Consider the following 21,954-nt stretch of genomic DNA (forward strand, 5'->3'; position numbering starts at 1 on the left):
AGACCAAGGAGCCAAGAGCCATGGTCAAAAATAAACTGTGATCTCTGGCTGACAGAAGCACAATAGTGAAAGCCTCAAAACTGACACGAGTGGGTGGAATGGAGAAAGTGTTGCCTGGAAGATGGATCAAGCTGGGTCAGGCAACACTTTGCGAAGAGGCACATGAAAGACTGGAGATCAGGAGTCGAAAGACTTGGCATCTAAGAAATGACATACGTCAGCTGTAGCATAAAGCACTGTGCCGATCATAAACAAGTCAGATCTTACCACCAGTCCACCGATTTCTCATTCCTGAGACCTTGAGATGACAGCATCATGGACAGACTGAGCTGGACACAGGCAGCCAGTGACATTTGCCTGGCAGCAGTGATACTGACTGTAAAGTGCCAGTCAGAGGGTGAGTGTTGGTTTGAATAGAGTTAACTGGACTTCAGAGGCTTTCACTCAGTGCCTTTATAGCAGGTACAAACAACCTCTGTATATTTTAACTATTGTTGTGATGTTTGTCTCTCTGCCTGAGAGTGTGTTTATGTTGTGGATGAAACTCACAATAGATCAGTTGCACAAGCATTTCATGCCTCTCTGTCACAGTCATCTTTGTTTTAAGCCTTTTGTTTGGCCACTGTGGGCTTGACTCTACAGCAGGCAGTCTGCATTGTCTGTCAAAGAACGCTTCCCTGTAATATCAGTGGGAAATGTGTGATACAACATGATGTAACTGACCATTCTGGCAGTTCTGCCAGCAAAAATGTTTATTTGCCTGTTGCAATTTGTAATCAGCATGAAAAAAGCATCACAAGGAGATCATAGCAAGTGCTACACAGTATTCCTCTATATGTTTACTCAATGTTTGCTTTGAAGAAGATATTTGAGGAAAGGATCTGCATCATACATTGCATAACTTTAGCAGCTTCATAAATAAAACAATATCCTGCATTATTTCTAGATAACCATTGGACTGAACACAACTCCAACTTGGGTCGCTCATGTTCAATTTGGCTCTTCAAAAGAAGTCTTTGGGATGTGTTTTATGCCCAACACAGAGTGTCCAGTGCTATGGCTTTGGAAACTGCAAATAAGCTTGCATCCTCTTTAGCACCAGTGTTTGTCTGAAAATGAGAAATGCTCATCCCCAAGGGTAGAGCATGCCTATCTTCAGGATCCAGACATCTGCCCTGTAAAGCACCGAAACTGGACTCAAGGCTAACACCAGTGACAAAGTGTAGTTCTGCTTTTTTCAAGAGCCAGGTAGAAAGATGAGCAAACACAAATTCTCAGTGTGCTTCCACTGATCTTATTCCACACAAACAGGAAGCATAACAGCAAACTTAATCCACAGTTTAAGATCAGTGCATTTGTTGCAAGGTTGTTATGGTTAACTAAAACTAACACAATAACTAAATGTTTTGTAATGTCTGTTTTTTACTGGTTGTCTTGCAGTGTTCTCGTCTCACATGTATATTTGTTTGGGACCCCCTTGAAAACGAGATGATTCACCTTAAAGGGCTATCCATTCAATAAAATTCAATTTCAACTCTAAATAAAATGTTAAATCATTTTAATTCACTGTAACTAAAATGGAAATTAACTTTCTTCCACTTGACCATTGAGTATCCCACATGCCTTTTGGAAAACTCTTATCAAGATTAAAGTTTTCTTTTATGGTGGCTTTCTCTTTGCCACTCTTCCATAAAGCTTTGACTGTTGAAGAACTGAGGCAGCTGTTGTTGTATGAAGAGTCTCTCCCATCTCAGCTGCTGAAGCTTTAGAATAGACATGGGTGTCTGGTGGCCTCTCTCACTAGTCTCATTCTGCACGGTCACTCAGTTTGTGAGGATGGCCTGATCTAGGCAGATTTACGCATGTGAAGGCCATATTCCTTCCATTTCTTAATAATGGATTTAACTGAACTCCAGGGAATGTTCAGCGCTTTGAAAATATTTGGTATTCACCCCTTAACTTAAACTTTTCAATAACCTTTTCTCTGAGTTGCTTGGAGTGCTCTTTTGTCTTCATGGTGTAATGGTAGCCAGGAATACAGATGAACCAGTGGCTGGACCTTCTAGATACAGGTGTCTTTATACCACAATCACTTGAGACACATTCACCGCCCTCAGGTGATCCCCATCGAACAAATTGTGAGACTACAAAATTTTTATATCCTTGAAACTCTCCATAATATGCACTCATGCCAATGCTTGATTCTGTCCAGTGCAGAATGCAGAAATACACATGGAAGCCCCAATCCTCATGGAGTGCCAGGCAATTTTGAAAATAATGAAAATATACCTTTGTACCTGGAGCATGTCCTAAGTGTGTTTTGCTTGTTTGTGGACACAGTGCGAAGGTGCACTCACACTAGGCTATATGTACCATGCCTGGGCCCATTTGAGCCAAAAGTCCAGTACGTTTGATCAGTGTAAGTGCATTCAACTATGTATTTTGTCTCATTGTAATTTAACGAGTTAAAAAGATTTGATCAGAGCTGAAGAATTTAACATCGCACAACTCCCCTGTGACCTCGTTCTAATGGGTCCCAGTCCAGTCCATATTTCTGACCAGTTTCTTGCAAAGTCAGGCTTTAATAACTCTGGGTTTTTTGGTTTGTGAAATAAAGCTTTCTCCCTTGATTGAGCCATAAATAAACACAACAAAAGTTACAGACTGTGTGGTACACAGTTCCCAAAGCTCTGTGAGAGAGCCAGAGATTTTAAACAGCTTTTTTCAAGTGTTGTTTGTCATTTAATTTTTAATTAATTGTGATTGTTTTTAAAAAGAGAGCTCTGCTGAAAATTCACCACCCTAGATAAACATGATAAAATGATAAACATGACCTGAAAAACAAGCTGTGCAGCTGAAAATAGATATCTGGTGGCTAAAGCTCTTAAATCCTTTCTCTGCCAAAGAAGAGCACTGGGAAAACTTTTTTTCCTTTAAATTGCTTCATTCTGTGCTTTTACCAATTTTGCTGGCATAGTGTGTTGGGTTTGGAGAAGGTAACAGCATTGTTGATACACTGGCTACCGGTAAAACCTTTTTTTGAGGAAGAGGGGTGTCTTTGATGAAGCATGGTGATTTGCATTTTGGACATAAAGACACTCTACACTGATAAAATAAAAATCACTGCCCTACTTAAAAGAAATGCTTGAACTTGTTACAAACAATTGATTTAAGTTTATCCAGCTCAGGTAAATAAGTTGCAACTCAAGTTAACTACATGTGACTTGTTAATTTGAGCTGAATACTTAAATCAATTGGTTGTAACAAAGTGAAGCAATTTTTTAAAGTAGGTTCACAATTTTCAGACCCCAGACCCATTTGGCTCATCCATCCATCCATCTATCCATCCATCCATCCATCCATCCATCCATCCATCCATCCATTTTCTATAGGCCTACCGCTTATCCTATTTGGGGTTGCAGGGGTTGGAGCCTTTTCCTTTACCATATACCAGACAGTGAGCTCATGATCTATCAGAGCTGCAGATCACTGTTGTTATCAGTTTCTGCCCACCCTGAGAACATGGTTTTAGGAAACAAGGTCTGCTTGTGCAAGGCTACAGTTTTGATAAAACAGGTTGATCATATTTTCAAACCTCCAAATAGCGATACCTTAATTTTTCAGTATGTATGGGCTTGTGGTATCACTGGATTTTTGTCAGCATTGCACCTTCAGTATCATGGAAAGTGTCTTAGCAGATGGAAAAAGAATGTCACCCAAGACCAACCACAACTTTATAGAAAAATGTAACTACAGAATGTAATAATCTCTTTAACTCTACAAATTGTTTTCTTCTGCCTTTTCTGTAATTACTGCTGGCTTTGTTTAGACAGTCTATGTTGTGTATAATTATTGATTGTATGATGATTGAATAATACCACTACTCAAAATGTCTCTGAATAACATCATATAGATTTGTTCGATAAAGTTTTTTTTTTTTTTATAGATGTTTGCCTTACTGAAGTTCTGTAGGTCTCCACAGTGCTACCTCTAGCCTCTACCCACTGTGTGTATTTACTGTTTGATGAGTCTTTCTTTGTTGACATTTTCATCACAAGCAGCTGAAAATGGACACTTGCAGTGTGCTAAACAGATTATTAATTACCTGGAACTTTTGCAGGAAATGTTTCTCACTTGGAGCTCTCTGTTAAACACTGGTGTCCTTTTTTAATGACTGTAAGTCTATCTAACATTATCCAGCATGTTCTCTCAGTTTAATGATCTTGTGAACTAAACAACAGCAGCATGCTGAGCTTGATGGATATGTGTGCAGACAAATCAGTATTAAACTTTGACCTTGAGCATCAGAGCGCCTATGTGACTGTTGAGTGGTCATCAGAGTAACTCTGTGACTGCTTTGTGATTATTTGAGTAACTCTGTGACCATTGAGTGGTCATCAGATTAACTGTGTCTCAATATCAAAATTATAATCAAAATTATAGCCTGGGGGTAAGAAACTGTCTCTGTATCGGTATGTTTTAACATGCAGTGCCCAGCCTTTCTGTTTATCATACCCCATTTCACTAATTTGGTTCCAGTTTTTTGCTTTCTTTGTACCTCACTAAACATGCATCTATTGCATCTCTTTTACACCCAGTTCAGAGAAGTTGAAAAATACAACTGCTTGTGATGGGCTGTTCTGCAACCTTCTGAAAGCCAGTGAAATCTGGAAGGGACAATGTAATTTTCCCATGGCAGTGACTCTCAAAATCACTCAAATTAAAGTGATGTATTTCTCAAGGTACTGCACACAAATCTGTCCCTGCAAGAAGAACATTGCTGCACATTAATTCTTTCTATTTTTCTGTATTTTTTTTTTTATCACCGTGATATAGTAACATTAGGCAGTTTGATTCCTACATTAGGGTGATTAATCCCTAATTGCCATCACTATCATAGCATGACAGCGCAAGTTCACAGCACACATAAACACAAAAATACTTTTTGCTTGTTACTCTTTGTCTTCTTGAGTGTTGAATTGTAGTGTTGTTATAATTGCTCTAAAAGTTCTAATTTTGACCTCTAAAAGGCTTCTGTCGCTAGCTGAGTGGCTGAGTTCTCTGCTGTGGTGGTCAGATCATAAGAGTTGAGCTTCATGCCAAGAATTCATCATCTATGAAAGTATAAGCTTTATGTCACACTGAAAGCTCATATTTTAGAATTTGACAAATCTCTTCTTGGAAACTTGGAGATAATTTCTTATTTAATCCCTTGGCCATCTGAAATGTAATTGGACATGCTTTGAAAAGGCTGCAGAACCTGGGTCAAAGTCTTAATAAGCTGAATTTAAATTTAGAACAGGAAATGATGTGGAAACAAGCAAAGTGACACTGCAATATGACTGAGTCATAACACCCTCTCTAGAGATGACCTCTTTGAACTGACTTCATTTAACACAGGGTTTTTTTTTTTTTTTCCAGATTTTAACGTTCTTAGTATCCACTGATGGGGAATTTACAAGACTGGAATATTTATTATAAATAAACATTCAGTGTGACTGTTCAGGCAGTTAAACACCAACCTGATGTCCACAGTATTTGATCTGACACTGAGATTTTTTCACCTGATCTGGGATCAGTGCACAGAGAGGAGGCAGAAAGGGAGAGAGATAGAGAGAAAGAGGAGGATCCTACAGAGATTTATCCCTTACTGGTGCTCTTCCTGCTGCTCATAGAGCTCAAAACCCTTCTCCTGCTGAGAGAAAACTTGCCTCTAAACACATGTCTGGGTGCTTCAGTCCTTCTTCATGTCCATTCTATCAGAATCCTCCTGACATCCTTGACTGCGTCATGAACTGGGACATCTCCGTTTGTCATTCAGGATGCCTTTTGGTGCTGCCCCTCAATCTAACCAGCAGACCTCTCGTGTCATCAGGCAGCCTCTGTCCAGAATGGGATTAAATGCTGAGTTATAAAGACATTTGGAGAGGATTTTTTTTTCAGTTTGATGAAACCTGGAGTTAAATATGCCCCTTGATGTTTATAAAGATCAAGACCACAATTTCACTTCATGTTGACATAAAATTCAGTTGTATTTAGATAAATTCAGATGATATTAGTCTGGCATTACAGTTTGATTATGTTGAAGGATTAAATCAGTTAGGAGATTGAACTTAGTCACTCACCAAAGTGAGATATGTTTTCCTTTTTTTGTGGCAGACGGTCATTTACATAGGGGGTATCTGTTATGCTGAGAGCAGCTGTTTTGAATCCAAGTTTTGTTTTAAAAGGTAAAAAACCTCTTTGATTTTTTTAAGGGCGACATGCGTGAAACTTGTGATAAAATCTTTGCAACTTGTTGGAAGAAAAAGAAATGCTTCTCCTTCAGTCTTGAAAAGCATGCAGCCTGTGTCAACCTCTCCTTTTCGCTCTACTGTACATTTTTTTTAAAGACGTTTCTCCCTGCGCTAAAGAGAGTTCAACATACCATATTGAACTCATTTTTTGCATCATATTAGGCTCTTTCTTCACTCTAATTATAGACAGATCATAAGTAATGGGTGAAAATTTGTATTTTAAATATTTCAGTCTGTAAATATTGAAAATTAATATTTTTAAAAAATTCCCTCTAATTCCCTGAACATCTTGCATGCTGGATGGCTCCTGCTTGTGGGCCGTTAAGTTTGATATCCCCCAATTTAACAATACAGCCCACTTCTTGGACTCTTCATGGACTTACATCAAGCGAGTCACCTTTAAACTATCATTTAAGCTGAATCTCTGCAGTGCTGGGTTAAAAACAAACCACAAAGACTAGCTTGTCTTACAGGGATACTTCAACATTTTGGCAAATACGCCCATTGCCATGATTCCTATAGTCTTAGTAATAGGTTTGTTTCCTTCAGTTGTCGGTGCAAGCTGTTTCTAGATCTGGAGGGACTGATATACCAGCTGCACAGCTAACGCTTTGGAAGCAGACAGTATTTTTTGCTTTCCCTAATCAAACTCATCAAATACACAATCCAACAACTCCAAAATGGTCTCATGGACAAGTTGTGACCTGCACATTCACCACGCTATGGTGTGCCATGTTAGAAATGTGTCATTACAAATCATTTTTAAAAAATTGGAAAAAAAGTACTGTAAGCTTGCATGTTTTTGTAGAATTTTACAAAAACGTACTCAAGGTCCCATTTCGAATTCTCCATTGTTTTTACTTCTACAAAATGTGTCTGCCTTGCTGCACCTATATTCTAATTCTCTGCTATACCTCCAAGGTTGATCATACATATAACATTAATCTAACTCATAAGGGTTTTAAATCCTCAGTCAACCTTTAAAGGAAGTGTTTGAGACTTGCTTACATGTTAAAGAAACCAGAGGTTATCCTGATGACAGTCTGAAGACTCATGTTTTTTGAGTCAGCCACAAAATGACACTCACACTGTCAGCAGCTCTGTTACTCACTAACATCACTGCTTAAATACTTCTAAGAAAGCACTTTTCCCCCCTCAAGATATTTACATGTCATATTACAGCAAATCCTCTCAGCTGTGTGTCTGAATGTGTCTGTGGGTGTGAATCAGTTTGATGCAGTCAGTCTGAATTCACATACTGCTGCTGTTCTGTCTTGACTTCTTGTCCTGGTTGTAAATCTGCTGAATGCATCCCTCCTGTCAACAGGATGGCCTTTTGGAAGCCTGGTCTGCAAAATGAGCGGCATGGTTCAGGGGATTTCTGTGTCAGCATCTGTCTTCACTCTGGTGGCTATTGCTGTTGACAGGTAAGGTAGAGGATTTTAATGCTGCATATCCTTTTTCAAGCACACTAAACACTTTAATTGTGCCTTGGCAAATGCTAAAGAAAAAGAAACAAGAAAAAGCCACAGAGATACCACAAAACTTAAAATGGCTGGAGAATCAACTTTCAATTGATTAAAACATAAAAAAGTACTCTCAGAGAAATCACTAAATGCCCTTTTCTGAGATGCCTTATTTTGCAATGATCCTGCTCTCTTGAAAGCACTTTATAGCACTGACATTTTATTATTTCTCTTAAATGCATCAGTGATTCCTGTTGGCGTCTTAATTTGTGGAGCTGTCATTGCCTGTTGTGAGTAACAAACTAATATCGCTGCAGGACAGTAATATTTTATAAACACCAAACTGCCTTATGAACCAACATTTCCATTTTTACGTGTTTGAAATCCAAACTGCCCCCTCAGTAGGGTTATAAGACATATCTATAGACTGGAATAGAGCAGAAATGTGTGTTTGTTTTTTTTTAATACCATATGGCATGTCAAAAGTATTTTAGTTGACAGTAAACATGCAAAGTCTAATGTTTAATTTATTCCCTCAGAATGCATTAAAAGCATAATAATGATGTTGGATGTTTTAGTGCAGGGGTAATCAACTAAAATTCAAAGAGGTGCAGTCAGAGAAAAAGTATTAAACCAGAGGTCGGTAACATCATAATGTCTCATAACTCATAACTTGAGTTAAAGTAATATGTGGATCTGGGTGTGATTCCAGGGACTTGTTGCACTGATAAAAAAAATGTGAATATTCTCTTTCTCTTCAGCTCACCTGTTTCTCTATCTGTGAATCTGTGAAATCTGTTTTATTTTTTGCCAAATTCTGTTTTAATTTTTTGGAATTCCATTTTTAACCTTTCCAATAATTTTTTTTTTTTTTTATGTTTTTGTTTTTGTAAATGAATAAAATGTTCACTAATTAAATGGGAATAACCTTACATTTATTGAAAAAGGGCCACAGTTGGCCCAGGAGCCACAGTTTTGATAACCCTGATATAAAATAATTATAAACAGTGTAACAGTCAGATATTTCCAACATTTTAAGACACATCCACGTGTATAATCACATCCCAACTGATGTTTGGAATGTAAATGAAAAAATCGTTCTGTTCTCTCAAACACACAGTGATAGTAACTTAATAAGAAGGTCCGTCTGCCTCGTATCAGTCCGCTACGTTAATGCAGACACGTATTGGCTCGTTAAACAACCAAAGGGAACTACAGTTTCTATGGGAGGAATTATTAAGCTTATTGATACTTGAATGTAATATCATTTAGACTATGGGACTTTGAGTCCGTTTGACTCAAGTTTGAAGCCTTGGAGGGATGAATAGGTCCTCAAGTTTTGACTTCATTTGTGTGTCTTGCACACAGACACACCCTTCTCTCTCTCTGTAACCTTCCGGTGTGGTGAGGTAAAATAACTCAAAGCACAGATGAGTTTTCTTGAAGGAGCAACATTATGTCGCACGGGACTGCCCCATGTAAAGCTATGTGATGTTTGCCTGTGTTTCGTGCAGCTGCTTTGACATGCTGTTATTGTTGTTATTGGAGGGGGCGGGGTGAGTGTTTGTGAAGTGAGGCACAAGTTGTGACTTCTTTATGTAATGACAGTTAATTTTCTAAAATTAGCATAAAATAATTACGATAAAATCCTTGTTAAACTCCCTGAGAGTGAAATGTTGGCATAAGGTAGCTGTATGTGAAAACACCAAGATCTATGTGTGACTGAATTTTGGATTTAGACCGTTAGAACGTTGTTCACCCCTTTCCTGGCTTGTTTTTATTTGGGGAGGGCAAATATATGAGCCTAAGACATCACCTGTCTTGATGGGGAATTACCCCAACCCCTAATGCTACAAAAAAGCAGTTCATTTCAATAGAGTCTGTTGTTAGCTGATGTCGCTTCCTTCTTTGAAAGTTAACAGCCAGCTACATGTGGTGTTTTTGTTCATTGTGAGGTAAATTTCCCAAGTCTATCAGCCACAGTGGCCTACAGGTCATTAAAAGTATTATAGTGGAGAGACTTGTGCCAGAAAACAGTAAATTGAATCTGCAACTTCTGTATTTTTACTCTGGCACAGAGTCATGCAGCTGCACTCTGACCAGCATTTCCTGTAAGATCAGGGGGCAGGCTAATTGCTGGAGTGCTTGTGTATTTTTTTACTTGAACCAGGTGCAGCAGGAACAAACATCTTACTTGCTGAATGTGTGTTTAAATCCATATTTCACTCGTCTTTGTTCTGGATGATTAAGAGAAGCAGACTGTGGCTTTGTCTCTCTCAAAGCAGCAACAGGTCAATCCATCATATCCAAAAGCGTTTCTTGCCAAGTCTGTCACAATAAGAGCCTCCAATGCTAATCACCATTGAAGATTTTTATTTTGAAGATCAACATCAGGAAATTGAGTGTTTTCAGCAGCAACTTAACAGCTCATATGTCTCACAAACCAAAGACAAACTTTTTGATTTCATGACTAAAATTTAGCCTGGTGGTTCATAACACAGTGGCCTGTCATACAAGAAACCTAAAATACATATTTTTTTAATCACTGTACATGGATTTTAACTGTATTTCTTTAGTGAAGTGAAGTAAAAGTTTGGTGTAATTACTATCTTTTTACACATTACCAGGGAAACAGAAAGCTCCAGCAACACTTGTAGGTCAAAGAGCAACTTTATTAGATACGCTTTGGCCTCATCAGGGTCCCGTGATCAAGGCTTTAGGCCAAGATGTGTCGGTCTAATAAAGCTGTTCTCTGAACTACAGGTACTGTTGGAGCTTTCTGTTTCCTTCAAGACTTTATTCATCCCCTAAACACCTTGGCAGTTGGTCAAGTTTTCCAGAAATATCTACTTTGGCTCTACACTTAACTTCAGCAAATAAAATTACAGTTGCCTTGCTTACTGATAGCAACAGAGCTTATAATCATAGGAATTGTATCTCATATAATCCTTGAACAAGGACTGGACTTTAATGGTTTCAATCAGACATTACAGATTAAATATTAAACAAAAAACTATCTGAAGGAAGCATGTATTCCCTAACTAATCAGTAATCTACTATATGACTTCTTAATTTTGATGAAACATTCAATATTAGCTTAAGCTCAGTATCAATATAGGCTGGCTACATACTAGATGCTTTTAAGCCCTGTTCCAGGCCTGATTTATCCCCCCATGCTAATCAGGCAGTCTGACTCAACTCAAGGCTTGTTGCAAATGATCATTTGTCCAGATAATCCTGAAGTAGTTGGTGTCAATACAATTATCTTATGGATCAGAGCCTTCCCAACCTGGAAGTGTAAATATCAATCATGTTTGATATTTAGAGAGCCTCCAAAATTATACCTACAATAGCCAATGACAGCAAGCAGACCAAAAAATGTCACCAACAAGAGGATTGTACCATTAAACTGTCCTTATGTTTGTGCTCTCCCACATTTCTATTATTGTTTCGATTTGAAAACCCTGTAGTGTGTAGCCAGCCTTGCATATTTATAAGTGCCTGAGAGATCACTCACTTTTTTGCCTAATAGAGTACAGATATATTTTTTCCTCAGGAAAAGAGTAACAATTCTTAACAGTGAAACAAGAAGTTTACAAAATTTGAGCTCCAGGACAAACAAAGACAATGTATTTTACACCCTGACTTAAATAGAGTTTAATATCCAAAGAGACACTAATAAGCAGTACACAGTTACAGCAAATGCAGACTGTTTAATTGGTATTCATGAAGATGACAGTAGTTTGATGTAAATCCTGTATAATCCCTTTAAAAACACTGAGGGAGGCTGCAGACTCACAGTCTGTGGACAACAGCAGAGCTCAGTGACCAACTCCCTAAGGAGACTTAAAGCAGCTCTTCAAGCTGTGAAAATGAAATATCTGGTGTTTGACCGTTGTACTGTCCTCAGACACCAGACAAGCAGTGCTGCTCTGCTGTAGCCTGGAATCACTGGAGGCTGCCAATGCCTCTGGAAAGGACAGATGGAGTTTAAAACGCTTTGACATTCAACGGTCTAAGTCACATACCTAACAGGCACAAAATAAAGTTAACATCTGCACTGTGGGGGACATAAAATTGATCTCTCTTGTCTTCCAGTGTATGAATGTCAAGTCTACAATGATGCAAATTACTTGGCAGATTTTTTTCAATTTTTCCATCCAGATGTTACTTGCCTCCTAATAGTTCTGTAAGGGGACATTTTCAATTACAATTATGGTTCTAAAACAAAGGTACATGAGGCAACTACAGAGACACATGGATGATAAAGGGAAGAGATGATGAGCTGAACAGAAGTTGCACGGGTATGTTTAACATAGTTTCCTCAAAGTTTCTAAATACCGATGCAGTAAAATCTATTTTCATATTTCTATGTGTGTATCAGGGTTGTTTAAATACCAGAATTTTAAACTTTGATACAATTCTAGTAGAAAATCACCCAAAAAGAGGCAGTCCTTGGCATCTAGCACTGGGTATATTTAAAATGACAAAAATACTTAGGAAAAGTCCTGCACACTACCTAAATTGCACAAAGATATTGACAGCTGACTCTCTTTTTCTAACTTGAATGAGCTATGAATAGAATATGACTGAGATCTTACATTTTTTTAAAACCTTAGTGCTTTTGATAGCATGGATCACTAAAAGAACAGATTATTTGATTTTTGATAAAGTGTACATACTTTAGTCAATTTAGAATTGTATTTTCCATCCGTAATTCTTTTGTAAAGTACTTTAAGCTACATCAATTTACCTATTGCTGGCATTGGCCCAAAACCTTGTATCTCCAAAATCACCACTTTTCATTGAATGAAAAACAAACAAATGCTTTTTATATCCTTAAAATTGGTTAAAACCACTGATATATGTAAAGGTGATCAATAGCACTGATTTATGAAAAAAAAATGAACATACAAGGTTTTGGCTCAATGTCAACATTATGAAATGTGTGATATGAATAAATTTTGAGATATTTGCACAATTGTTGCACAAGTCTAGTAACTTTCTTTTCAAATGTAAAATTACTGTCAAACCACACACCTAGATTCTTTGCAACAGGCTGTATGTTATTGATAAGGGACCCAGCAGATGGCAGCACTTTTTCTATAATGAGCTGGGACCCAATGACAACTATGTCCGTTTTGTCTTCATTCAATTGTGTAAAGTTAGATGACATCCAGCTCTTCACATCATCCAAACAAGTTTTTAATGTGCTTAGCTGATCCAGGTCTAATGGATTTACTGGCACGTATAGCTGAGCGTCATCTGCATAGAAATGAAATGAAATACCATGTTTTTCAATAATGTGACCCAGGGGCAGCTTGTAGGAAGAAAATAAAATGGGTCCCAACACTGCGGCACACCGTACTTATTGGTAGAAAATGACGAGGTACAGTTGTTTGCAGAGACACAGAACCTCCTGTTTGCTAAATACGAATGAAACCACTTTAAAACCATGCCAGACAACCCCATCCAGTGCCTCAGTCTATCTAAAAGGATGTTATGATCTATGGTGTCAAACACTGCACATAAGTCAAGGAGCACGAGGATTAAACACATGCCCTCATCTGCATTCATCGGTAGATCATTGTGACCTACAGAAGGGCAGGGTGTTTTTGGAAGCCAGATTGAAAGCCAGATTGAAAATTTTCAAGTATGTGGTTGCTGTCCAGAGCAGCAGAAAGTTGTTTGGACACAATTTTTCTGAAATTTTTGAAATAAAGGGCAGTTTTGAAATTGGTCTATAATTCTGTGAGAGGACTGGGTCTAAGCCATTTCTTTTTAGTAGAGGGTTGACACACGCAGTTTGAAATAATCAGGAACACAGCTATTAAATAGAGAGCTGTTAAAAGCTGAAAGCAGACACGGCCCTATGAAACTCATTACTTTCAATAAAAACTTTGTGGGTATTATGTCAAGGGGGCTGGAGGAAACTCTCATGGATGCTACTGTTTCTTAAAGCTCAGATAGAGTAACGGGATAAAACTGATTAAAACTGTGTGGTTGTGTTAGTGGTGTGTCATAATGAGTAGTATTAGGCATATTCAGGCTCTGATAGATTCCACTTTATCAGTAGAATATAATAAAAACATTTCACAATCTGATTCACTTTCAAATGGGACACTGGGAGGGGTTGGGCTTACCAGAAGGTCGATAGTGGGAAGCAATTCATTCTGAGAAATAGCAGGCCCTGGAATTTTTTACAGTTCTGTTAAAAGTAATAAAAGCTCCTTCATGGAGTTAAGGTGTACCAAGAGGCCAGATTTTTTCCATCTATGTTCGCTTTTTCTGCAGTCCCTTTTAATTTGGCGAATATTGTTGTTCATCCAAGGCTACTTTTTCACAGAGGATTTATGTCTGATCTTAGAGGTAGCAATAGTATCAAGAGATGCCAAACAGACTAAACTAAAGTTATTAGCCAGATCATTGGTATTTGGAATTTCACACAATTGCGAGCTCATACAGTCAAACATGGAACAGAACTTAGAAATGCTTTGCTCATTAAGGAAACAAGTACTATAGAGGGCCCATTGGGTAGAGTTTAAAGCAGATAAAACACAGTTAAAATGTACACTCTGATGGTCAGATGTGGCCATATCATGTAAAGCCAAAGAAGAAATTGTGACACCCAGGGTAAAAACAAGGTCTAGAGTGTTGCCATGGTTGTGTGTTTTTCCAGACACGTGCTGTATAAAGTTAAAAGAGGTGGTGATGTTTAATAAATCAGTAGCATAAGCATTAGTTATCTCATCAACATCGATATTAAAATCACCACAAAGAACAACTTTGTCACATGTTAAAACAAAAGATGAAAAAAATTCAGGGAATTCAGATAAAAAGCTGCCTAATGATTTTGGGGGCAATAAACAAGAACAACCAGGGTGGGATGGGGACTTATTTTTAAGGCTAAGACTTCAAAGGAAGAAAATTCCTGCCAAGGTACCCTTTTACATCTGATGCTGTTCCTATACACAGCAACCAGGCCACCACTACGACCACTTATCCTAGGTTAATTGAAACAGTCATAGCCAGGGGGACATAGTTTAGTGAGCTAGCTATGATCATCAATTTGCAACCATGTCTCAGTTAAAAATATAAAGTCTAAGTCTGCAGAGGAAATAAGATTATTCAGGACAAAAGTTTTGTTAGAACGTGATCGAACATTAAAAAGTGTCATCTTAAAAATATTAGAGCTCAGGGGAGGTGTGGGTGTGTTTGAGGGAGTTAAAGGATTGTGAGGAATTTTCTGGAGGTTTTTGATACAAGCACCGCATGCAGATTTACCACGCTGGAAATGGACCCTGTCAGTTATAATGGGCCGGCTGGGTAGAGTTGCAGGCGATAGTGGTACTGACACTAGGGGCCTCAGGGGGGAGCTGGAAAGCTGGCTAGTGTTGGGCGCTACCCCTAATGGCACAGTAGAAGATGATGATTGAGGTGGAGGGGTGTGTACAGTAAATAGTCAATCACATGTTGTTACCTGGACTGTGTACTTTATGTGAGCCTTTAAAATGGAGCTACCTAATATGGATGTACACCGTCATCCCTGTAGAAGGCAGGGGGATTCCAAAATACGTGAAAACTGTCAATAAAGCCAAATTTGTGAGCTCTGCAGGCAGACTGGAGCCTGGAGTTTAGACTAAGAAGTCTGCTAAAACACTGTGAACTGCAGGACAGACTTGGCAAAGGAGCACTGATGAGAACATCTCTGCTGCAGTTTTTCAGTAAGCTTAAGGGCTCGTTAAAATTCCCTTTTGTCAGCTCTGACTGCCTACATGCCGTGTCATTGCAGCCTGCATGGACTATCACCCGTAGAGCCTGGGAGTGAGCACAACAACCCCAGTAATTTATTCAGGATAACTGGGACTGTGGCTCCAGGGAAGCAGTGTGTGGTGGCATTGAAATAACGAAGGCTCCTGGTGATGCTGTCACCCACACTCAGAATGGTGGGTGGGAGAAGGGAACGGAGAGGAATAGGATGCAAGGACTCACAGGTGGGGGCTGCACTGTCGCAACATCCAAGTCAGGCAGACAGGTGTGGTGAGCCCGCAGCAGTGGCCAGATCCACAGGAGAAAGCCTATTGGAGTGTCGGAGCACAGCCTCCTTCAGGATCCTGCCCTGGGCAGAGGAGGTCTTGGTCCGGGGAAAAGGCTGTTGCACTGGTTGTGTGACTGGAGAGGATGAGTGGTGAGAAGGGACTGGAACTGAATCCTGCCGTTGCCGCTGCTGTGGCGCCGGTGTGAAAAGCAGGATAGAGCGGCACTTCAGGGGTGCACGGAGCGCTCCAGTAGCATAGATGGAGAGTGTTGGGACCCAGTGGATGACAGGGGAGAATAACAGTGCCCCTAGGGATCTGCCGTCAGAGGAGGGAAATCCGATCGAGGATTGAATTTATTCTTCAGTTGAATGTTAAACAGCGGGGGAGCCAAAGAGGTGGTATGCTGCTCACCCCTGCCATGAACACCGATTTGGATCCATTGATTCTGACTAGCATGAGTAGAGCTTATCAAAGTCTTGGCCTTAGGCTGAGCCCTGAGTTGTGTCAAGGGGTCAGCAGAGGTCGCTACCGGTGGAGGGGGGTCCACAGCAAGGGGACTTGTGGTGGCAGCAGGCTCCGAGAGGATGGCATCATTAGCGGGCTCTGGAGAGGAGGCAATGGTTAGCAGCAGCAGGCCAGGGAGCTGTGACATCAGACACTCTGTCATGGGCTGAAGCTGGGTTTACCTAACTGAAAACGATGGTGTCCATCAGCTTCTCTGCTTCGTGGATCTGGTAAAGCGTAGATATCCTCCCCTCGAGCTCTGCGATTTTGTTGGCCATGTGGGCACAGCTACCACAGTCAGAGGGAGAGGTAAGTGGGGCCATAATTGTGTATTAGTCTGTTTATCTCCCGGTTCACCCACTCCTCACAGAGCAGACCTCCGTGTTTCCTTTACACAACTCTGGCTTTTGACAGCTGCAGGTCCAATTCCTCAGCAGTAAAAGTGTTAAAATGCAATAAATCTTTAGTGGAAAAAATGTCAATAAGAGAAGTTAAAAGAACAAAAAAAAGCGGTGTTGCAGTTGGACAGCTCACCACATACATTGGCCTGTCACTGACAGGAATACTTTTGTGTTGACGTGGGTCTCTAACTTTTTATTTAGACATCTGATGGCAAAGCTTTCATTCCAGGTTAAAACGTGTTGATAAAACAACTTGTAGTCAAAAATAGTAGCTCGCACATGCGCTTAACTGTGTCTCAATGGGCAGAAGGCCCTCAAAATTAGTGTACCTGTAAAACTTAGTAATGGGAGAGAGCCTTAGTCTTGCAACAGCACACTTTAGCACAGTGACAACAGAACAAAGAGCCAATCCCCTATCTTCAGGGTTTATTTTCCTGAAAGTACATGAGCAAACTCACCAATGAGGTTTGAAAGCACAATGGCAGCAAAGGGCATGTCTGTTTGATGTGTCTTTGCCCTCTTATCAAGAGAAAAATAATGTCGGCACCCAAAAACTGACGACCTCCAGCAGGGAATATTTTTTTCATAAATAAGCTTTTTAGTTGGCTTGTGTTTGTTGGTGATCCCATCTGTCAACAGAGTGAGAAAAAAAAGGTTCCAACTGCTGTGAGGGGTAATACTTTAGATCTGGAAGAGGAATAGTGCAACGACATTTGGCACATTATCATTTCATTAGCATTACAAAAAAAGTAGAAGCACTGTGGTTGTCAGGGTTAAATCCAAATCCAGAGTTTTTTGTTTGCTTGTTTTCATTGTAGCGTAGCCACACTGACAGCTTTGGGATTAAAAAAATGCAATAAGATGATCGGCCAGAGGGAGCTGGTGATGGCAGCCATATTATGGAAGGATATAACCCATATTTTTCTCTCTTCAGTCAAAGTAGCTGCTGACGTCAGACTTGATGCTTCTTACTCACAGAGTGCAGAGAGGCAGTGTCTCCATGCAGGGGGAAATATACAGCCAGTCATTCAGTCATAAACACAAAGGAGAGATTAGAAGTCTACATCAGCTCATTAATGCATGTCACATTAAATTGTGTGGCTTTTAAGTATTTGATAGTGAATGGTAAATGTAGACAGCAGTTTCTCAGATAAAATTTTCTTTTGGACTTTTATTTTTTCTTAAAAATCTGACAATATGTCAGTGACTTATTCAGCATTCTGAATCTAATGAAAGGCACAATTTAAAGTCTCAGTAGAGGGTGAACAAATCTGACAAAGTCTGTTTAGTGTGCCATAGTGGTTGGTTTGATGGTCATTTTCCAACCCATGTTGACTTAGGGCACACTCACACTCGGCCAGCCGTACCGTGCCTGGGCCCGTTTGAGCCTAAAGCCCAGTACGTTTGACCAGTGTTGTGCATATGTGCCCTGCTTGGCCGCGGCACACTTCACCGCCCCAGCACAGAAGGACAAGGTGGGCCTAGGCATGGTACAAATGCAAATGAGGGGCCCTAGTGTGGGAATGTGACGTAATTTGAAGTAACAACAAAAGGACCTGCTACAAAGCGAGCACTCACCAGACACTGTCCTAACGAGAGAGACAGCAGGATTTTTTTATAGAGAGATGGAGAGAGAACTATATATTTCATTCACTCATTGTATTTCAACAAGTTACAAAGATTGATCAGAGCTGAAGAATTTAACTTCACACAGCTCAACTATGACCTTGTATAGATCCCAGTCCTGTCCATATTTCTGACAAGTTTCTTGCAAAGTCAGGCTTTAACGACTGTGAGAGATTCTTTGGTTTGTGAAATAAAGCTTCTTCCTTTGATTGAGCCACAAACAGCTGCACACAGGATAACAAATACATTTCATCCCACGTGCGTAAAGGAGTCTGCCAAATATGCAGGCAACTGTGTGCCGGGGTTAATCTGATGGCTGATTTAACCTCTCATTATTATGAAAATTATAATACTATACTATCATCCACTGAATTAATTTACCTATGATTCTATTTCATGTCATCAAGAAGTGAAATTGTGATCTTGATTGCTGATGTTTGAACAGAACATTGTTTATTAATCCTGTGATGTTTCACTTCCAGCGCTCATCAGTCAAAATGCTCTAGTCACAGTTAAAAAAAAAAAATTAACTCAACATTTAATCCTGCTGTGGACACAGGCTGTCTTACGACATGAGAGCTTGTTTGGTGCAGCACTGAAAGTCATCCAAATTACGCAGAGATGGTGCAGTTCATGGCACGTAGAGGAATGCCAGGGGGATTCAGATAGTATACGGACATGCAGAAGAACGACTGTAGGGGCTCATACCAGTTCAAAGGTCAGGGTTGTAATAGTGGATGCTCTGTGTGATGACGTTGGTGTGTGACGTATCTGTGCTCAGGCCTGGATGCATTGAGCATTGTGAGTGCGGGCCAAAGGGAGGACAGGGAAGGGAGTCAGATGGGCTTTAGCACGTGATGAATACGGCATGTTACGGATGGCCTAGTGTGAGTGCACCCTTCAACTTTCCTTCCATTGTCCCTTCATTTTTTCCTGGATTTTGTATTCCATTAATGATAGAAACTAATATGCCCATCCATGACATTAATCATGCGTTTGTGTGTTGTTTATAATGTGCACCTGCCCCAAATACATCACAGTTTTGCAGATCTCACTTTGGAGGCCTGTAGTGAGATAATATGAGACAAGCAGACACACAAGTGGACAGCCAAGTGATCAGAGGAGAAGATATGCTGGCTTAAAAGCACAGCCTGTCATTTGAATTATGTTCTCTATGCATTCAGGCACTTTTGGGGACCAGTGTGATGTATTTAGAGTTATTTGTGTTGGAAAACACAATCAATACCCCTGGGGAGTCTGCCTTTGTGTCCTTTTTTTATATAAAATGCAAAAACAAGCAGGATCACAAATCATTCAGCTAACTGTGAAGGACATGCAGTTTTAAAGCTGTGGCACCCAACTCACAGCTCTTTGTGACTATGGCTCCTCTAATTCCTGAGCTATTCAAATGGTGAAGTGGCGATGCTGTTTACTGTGGATATGAGGGATACTTTTATGAACTGGATTACACAAAGGAACTCCTACAAATAGAGACTCTGCAGAAAGAATGAGGGGAGGGAAGCTTTAGTTTTGAAATGTCCAAACTGTTACAGTTTTTGGTGAGAGTCCTGTTTTAAAATCTAAATGTATTTGGTAATTGATGGAATTTTTGAAGGCCTGTGAATTGATGGTGTACCATCAATGTTGCTATTACGCCTCACCATTTAACATTTTTGCTGTTACTCTATGTCTTATGTATAACAATTTTCAAGCAGGTTGAAATATCCACATTTAACTTCCTTATCCTATTTTTTTCCATCTCTTTGCAGATTCAGATGCATTGTCTACCCATTCAAGCAGAAGCTGACAATATCCACAGCCACCCTTATCATAGTCATTATCTGGGTTCTGGCTATATCCATCATGTGTCCTTCTGGGGTCATGCTACAAGTCACCAAGGAGCACACCATCAGGGTGTTACTGGGCTATGACAACAAAACCACCCCGTTCTACTGGTGCAGGGAAAACTGGCCAAACCAGGAGATGAGAAAGATTTATACCACCGTCCTGTTTGCAAACATCTACCTGGCTCCTCTTTCCCTCATTGTTATCATGTATGCCAGGATTGGCATTACACTTTTCAAAACAGCGGTTCCAACGGGAGGAAAGCCGGGCCATGACAACCGCCATTCTGTGTCCAAAAAGAAGCAGAGGGTGATTAAAATGCTTCTAATAGTTGCTCTGCTCTTCATCCTTTCCTGGCTGCCTTTGTGGACCCTCATGATGTTGAGCGACTATGCCAGCCTGACTGAGCAGCAGTACAGAATCATCAACATTTACATTTACCCATTTGCCCACTGGCTTGCCTTCTTCAACAGCAGTGTCAATCCCATCATCTACGGTTTCTTCAATGAGAATTTCCGCAGAGGATTTCAAGCTGTGTTCAAGTTCAGCCTGTGCACTGCAGATGGACAGCGGAGGAAAACCTACTCGCACAGGCTGCAGGGGAACTCTGTGCTCCCTGCTAATAACGCGCAGACCTCCTTGGAACCCATTTCCCTCAACAGCCTGGATAAGAACACTTCCAGGAGACTCAATCATGTCACTGAACAGGATTTGGTCATGGAGGACTTGGAGAAGGGTTCTTGCAGCAGTGGAGGTGTAACTGCAGTGTCTATTTGAGGGAGACACAGAGACATTCTTCAAGGTGATAAGCTGAGGTGTTCACATCTCTAGAAAATTGCCAAGTTCAAACGTAAAAGAAAAAAAAAAAACATGCAAGGCTGACCTGAAAATGATAATGTGGCAATTTTAAAAAGACACAACTGGAGAAAAAGGACCACTAAAGTAGAACTTTATCCTGAAACACTTGAAAATAGTTTACACCAACTGGATAAAGAGCTGGAGTACAGCTTGTGAATCTTTGCTTATCACCTTTAAGATGCTTTGCTGCGCATATTGTGCCATTTAAATTTATGTTTTTCAATCAAAAGCAGGCTACTCTATTTGAACTAAAGAAAAAGAAAACACTAAATTCATTAAGGGTCAGTTGATTTTATATGGTAACGGGCTCATCTCCTGCTCACTGATGTACCTGTAATATATAAATGTACAAAGATGCATCAAACACCTATGTTTGCAGAGCAGATTTCATGAGGAAAGTCATTAGATGTCCTTGTTGATGGGCACAAAAGATAGCACAAACTCAATACAAAGCATTTACCTTCCTTAAAATACTTCAACTACTCTCAGACTTTGAAAAGAGAAGTAATGTGTCGACTTAATGAAGCAGGTTTGTTTGTGACAGAACAGATAGTTATAATCGTGATCATGGTCATTTAGCACAAAAGTTTCACACAAAATCACTTTCCCTATGAAAAACAAAAGCACAATGAAACTGGAAAGAAACTATCCTTGGTTACATTTTTAAACAAATGTCTATTAAAATGCACTTCTTGCTTTTATTTAGTTTTGAAAGAGCTAACCAGTAAACTTAATTGCCCACCAACCTAATTAAAAATCAAGGTCAAAGCTGTGGAAACAGTTTCTACTAGTAGCAAACAGAACAATTCAAAGTTAATTCCAAAATATCCACCAAGTGAAAGAGTAAGGCCAGAGATACACTTGCAATAATGCTAAAAATATTCTACAACTCTGTCATGAATGTTTCAGACTGTGTGCT

At 39.8% G+C, this 21,954-nt stretch overlaps 1 protein-coding gene across 1 annotated transcript in view; it reads left to right on the top strand.

The window, feature by feature from the left end:
- Positions 1-20,954, top strand: part of npffr2a (neuropeptide FF receptor 2a) — a 36,957-nt gene extending 16,003 nt beyond the window's left edge. Inside the window, exons 2-3 of the mRNA XM_041788209.1 lie at positions 7,624-7,723; positions 20,102-20,954. Of these exons, the coding sequence (XP_041644143.1) occupies positions 7,624-7,723; positions 20,102-20,954 (953 nt within the window). The remainder of the gene's footprint in view (positions 1-7,623; positions 7,724-20,101) is intronic.
- The last annotated feature ends 1,000 nt before the right edge of the window (positions 20,955-21,954 follow it).

Source organism: Cheilinus undulatus, linkage group 5 (genome assembly GCF_018320785.1).
Source record: "Cheilinus undulatus linkage group 5, ASM1832078v1, whole genome shotgun sequence".
In the NCBI taxonomy this organism is placed as follows: Eukaryota; Metazoa; Chordata; class Actinopteri; order Labriformes; family Labridae; genus Cheilinus; species Cheilinus undulatus.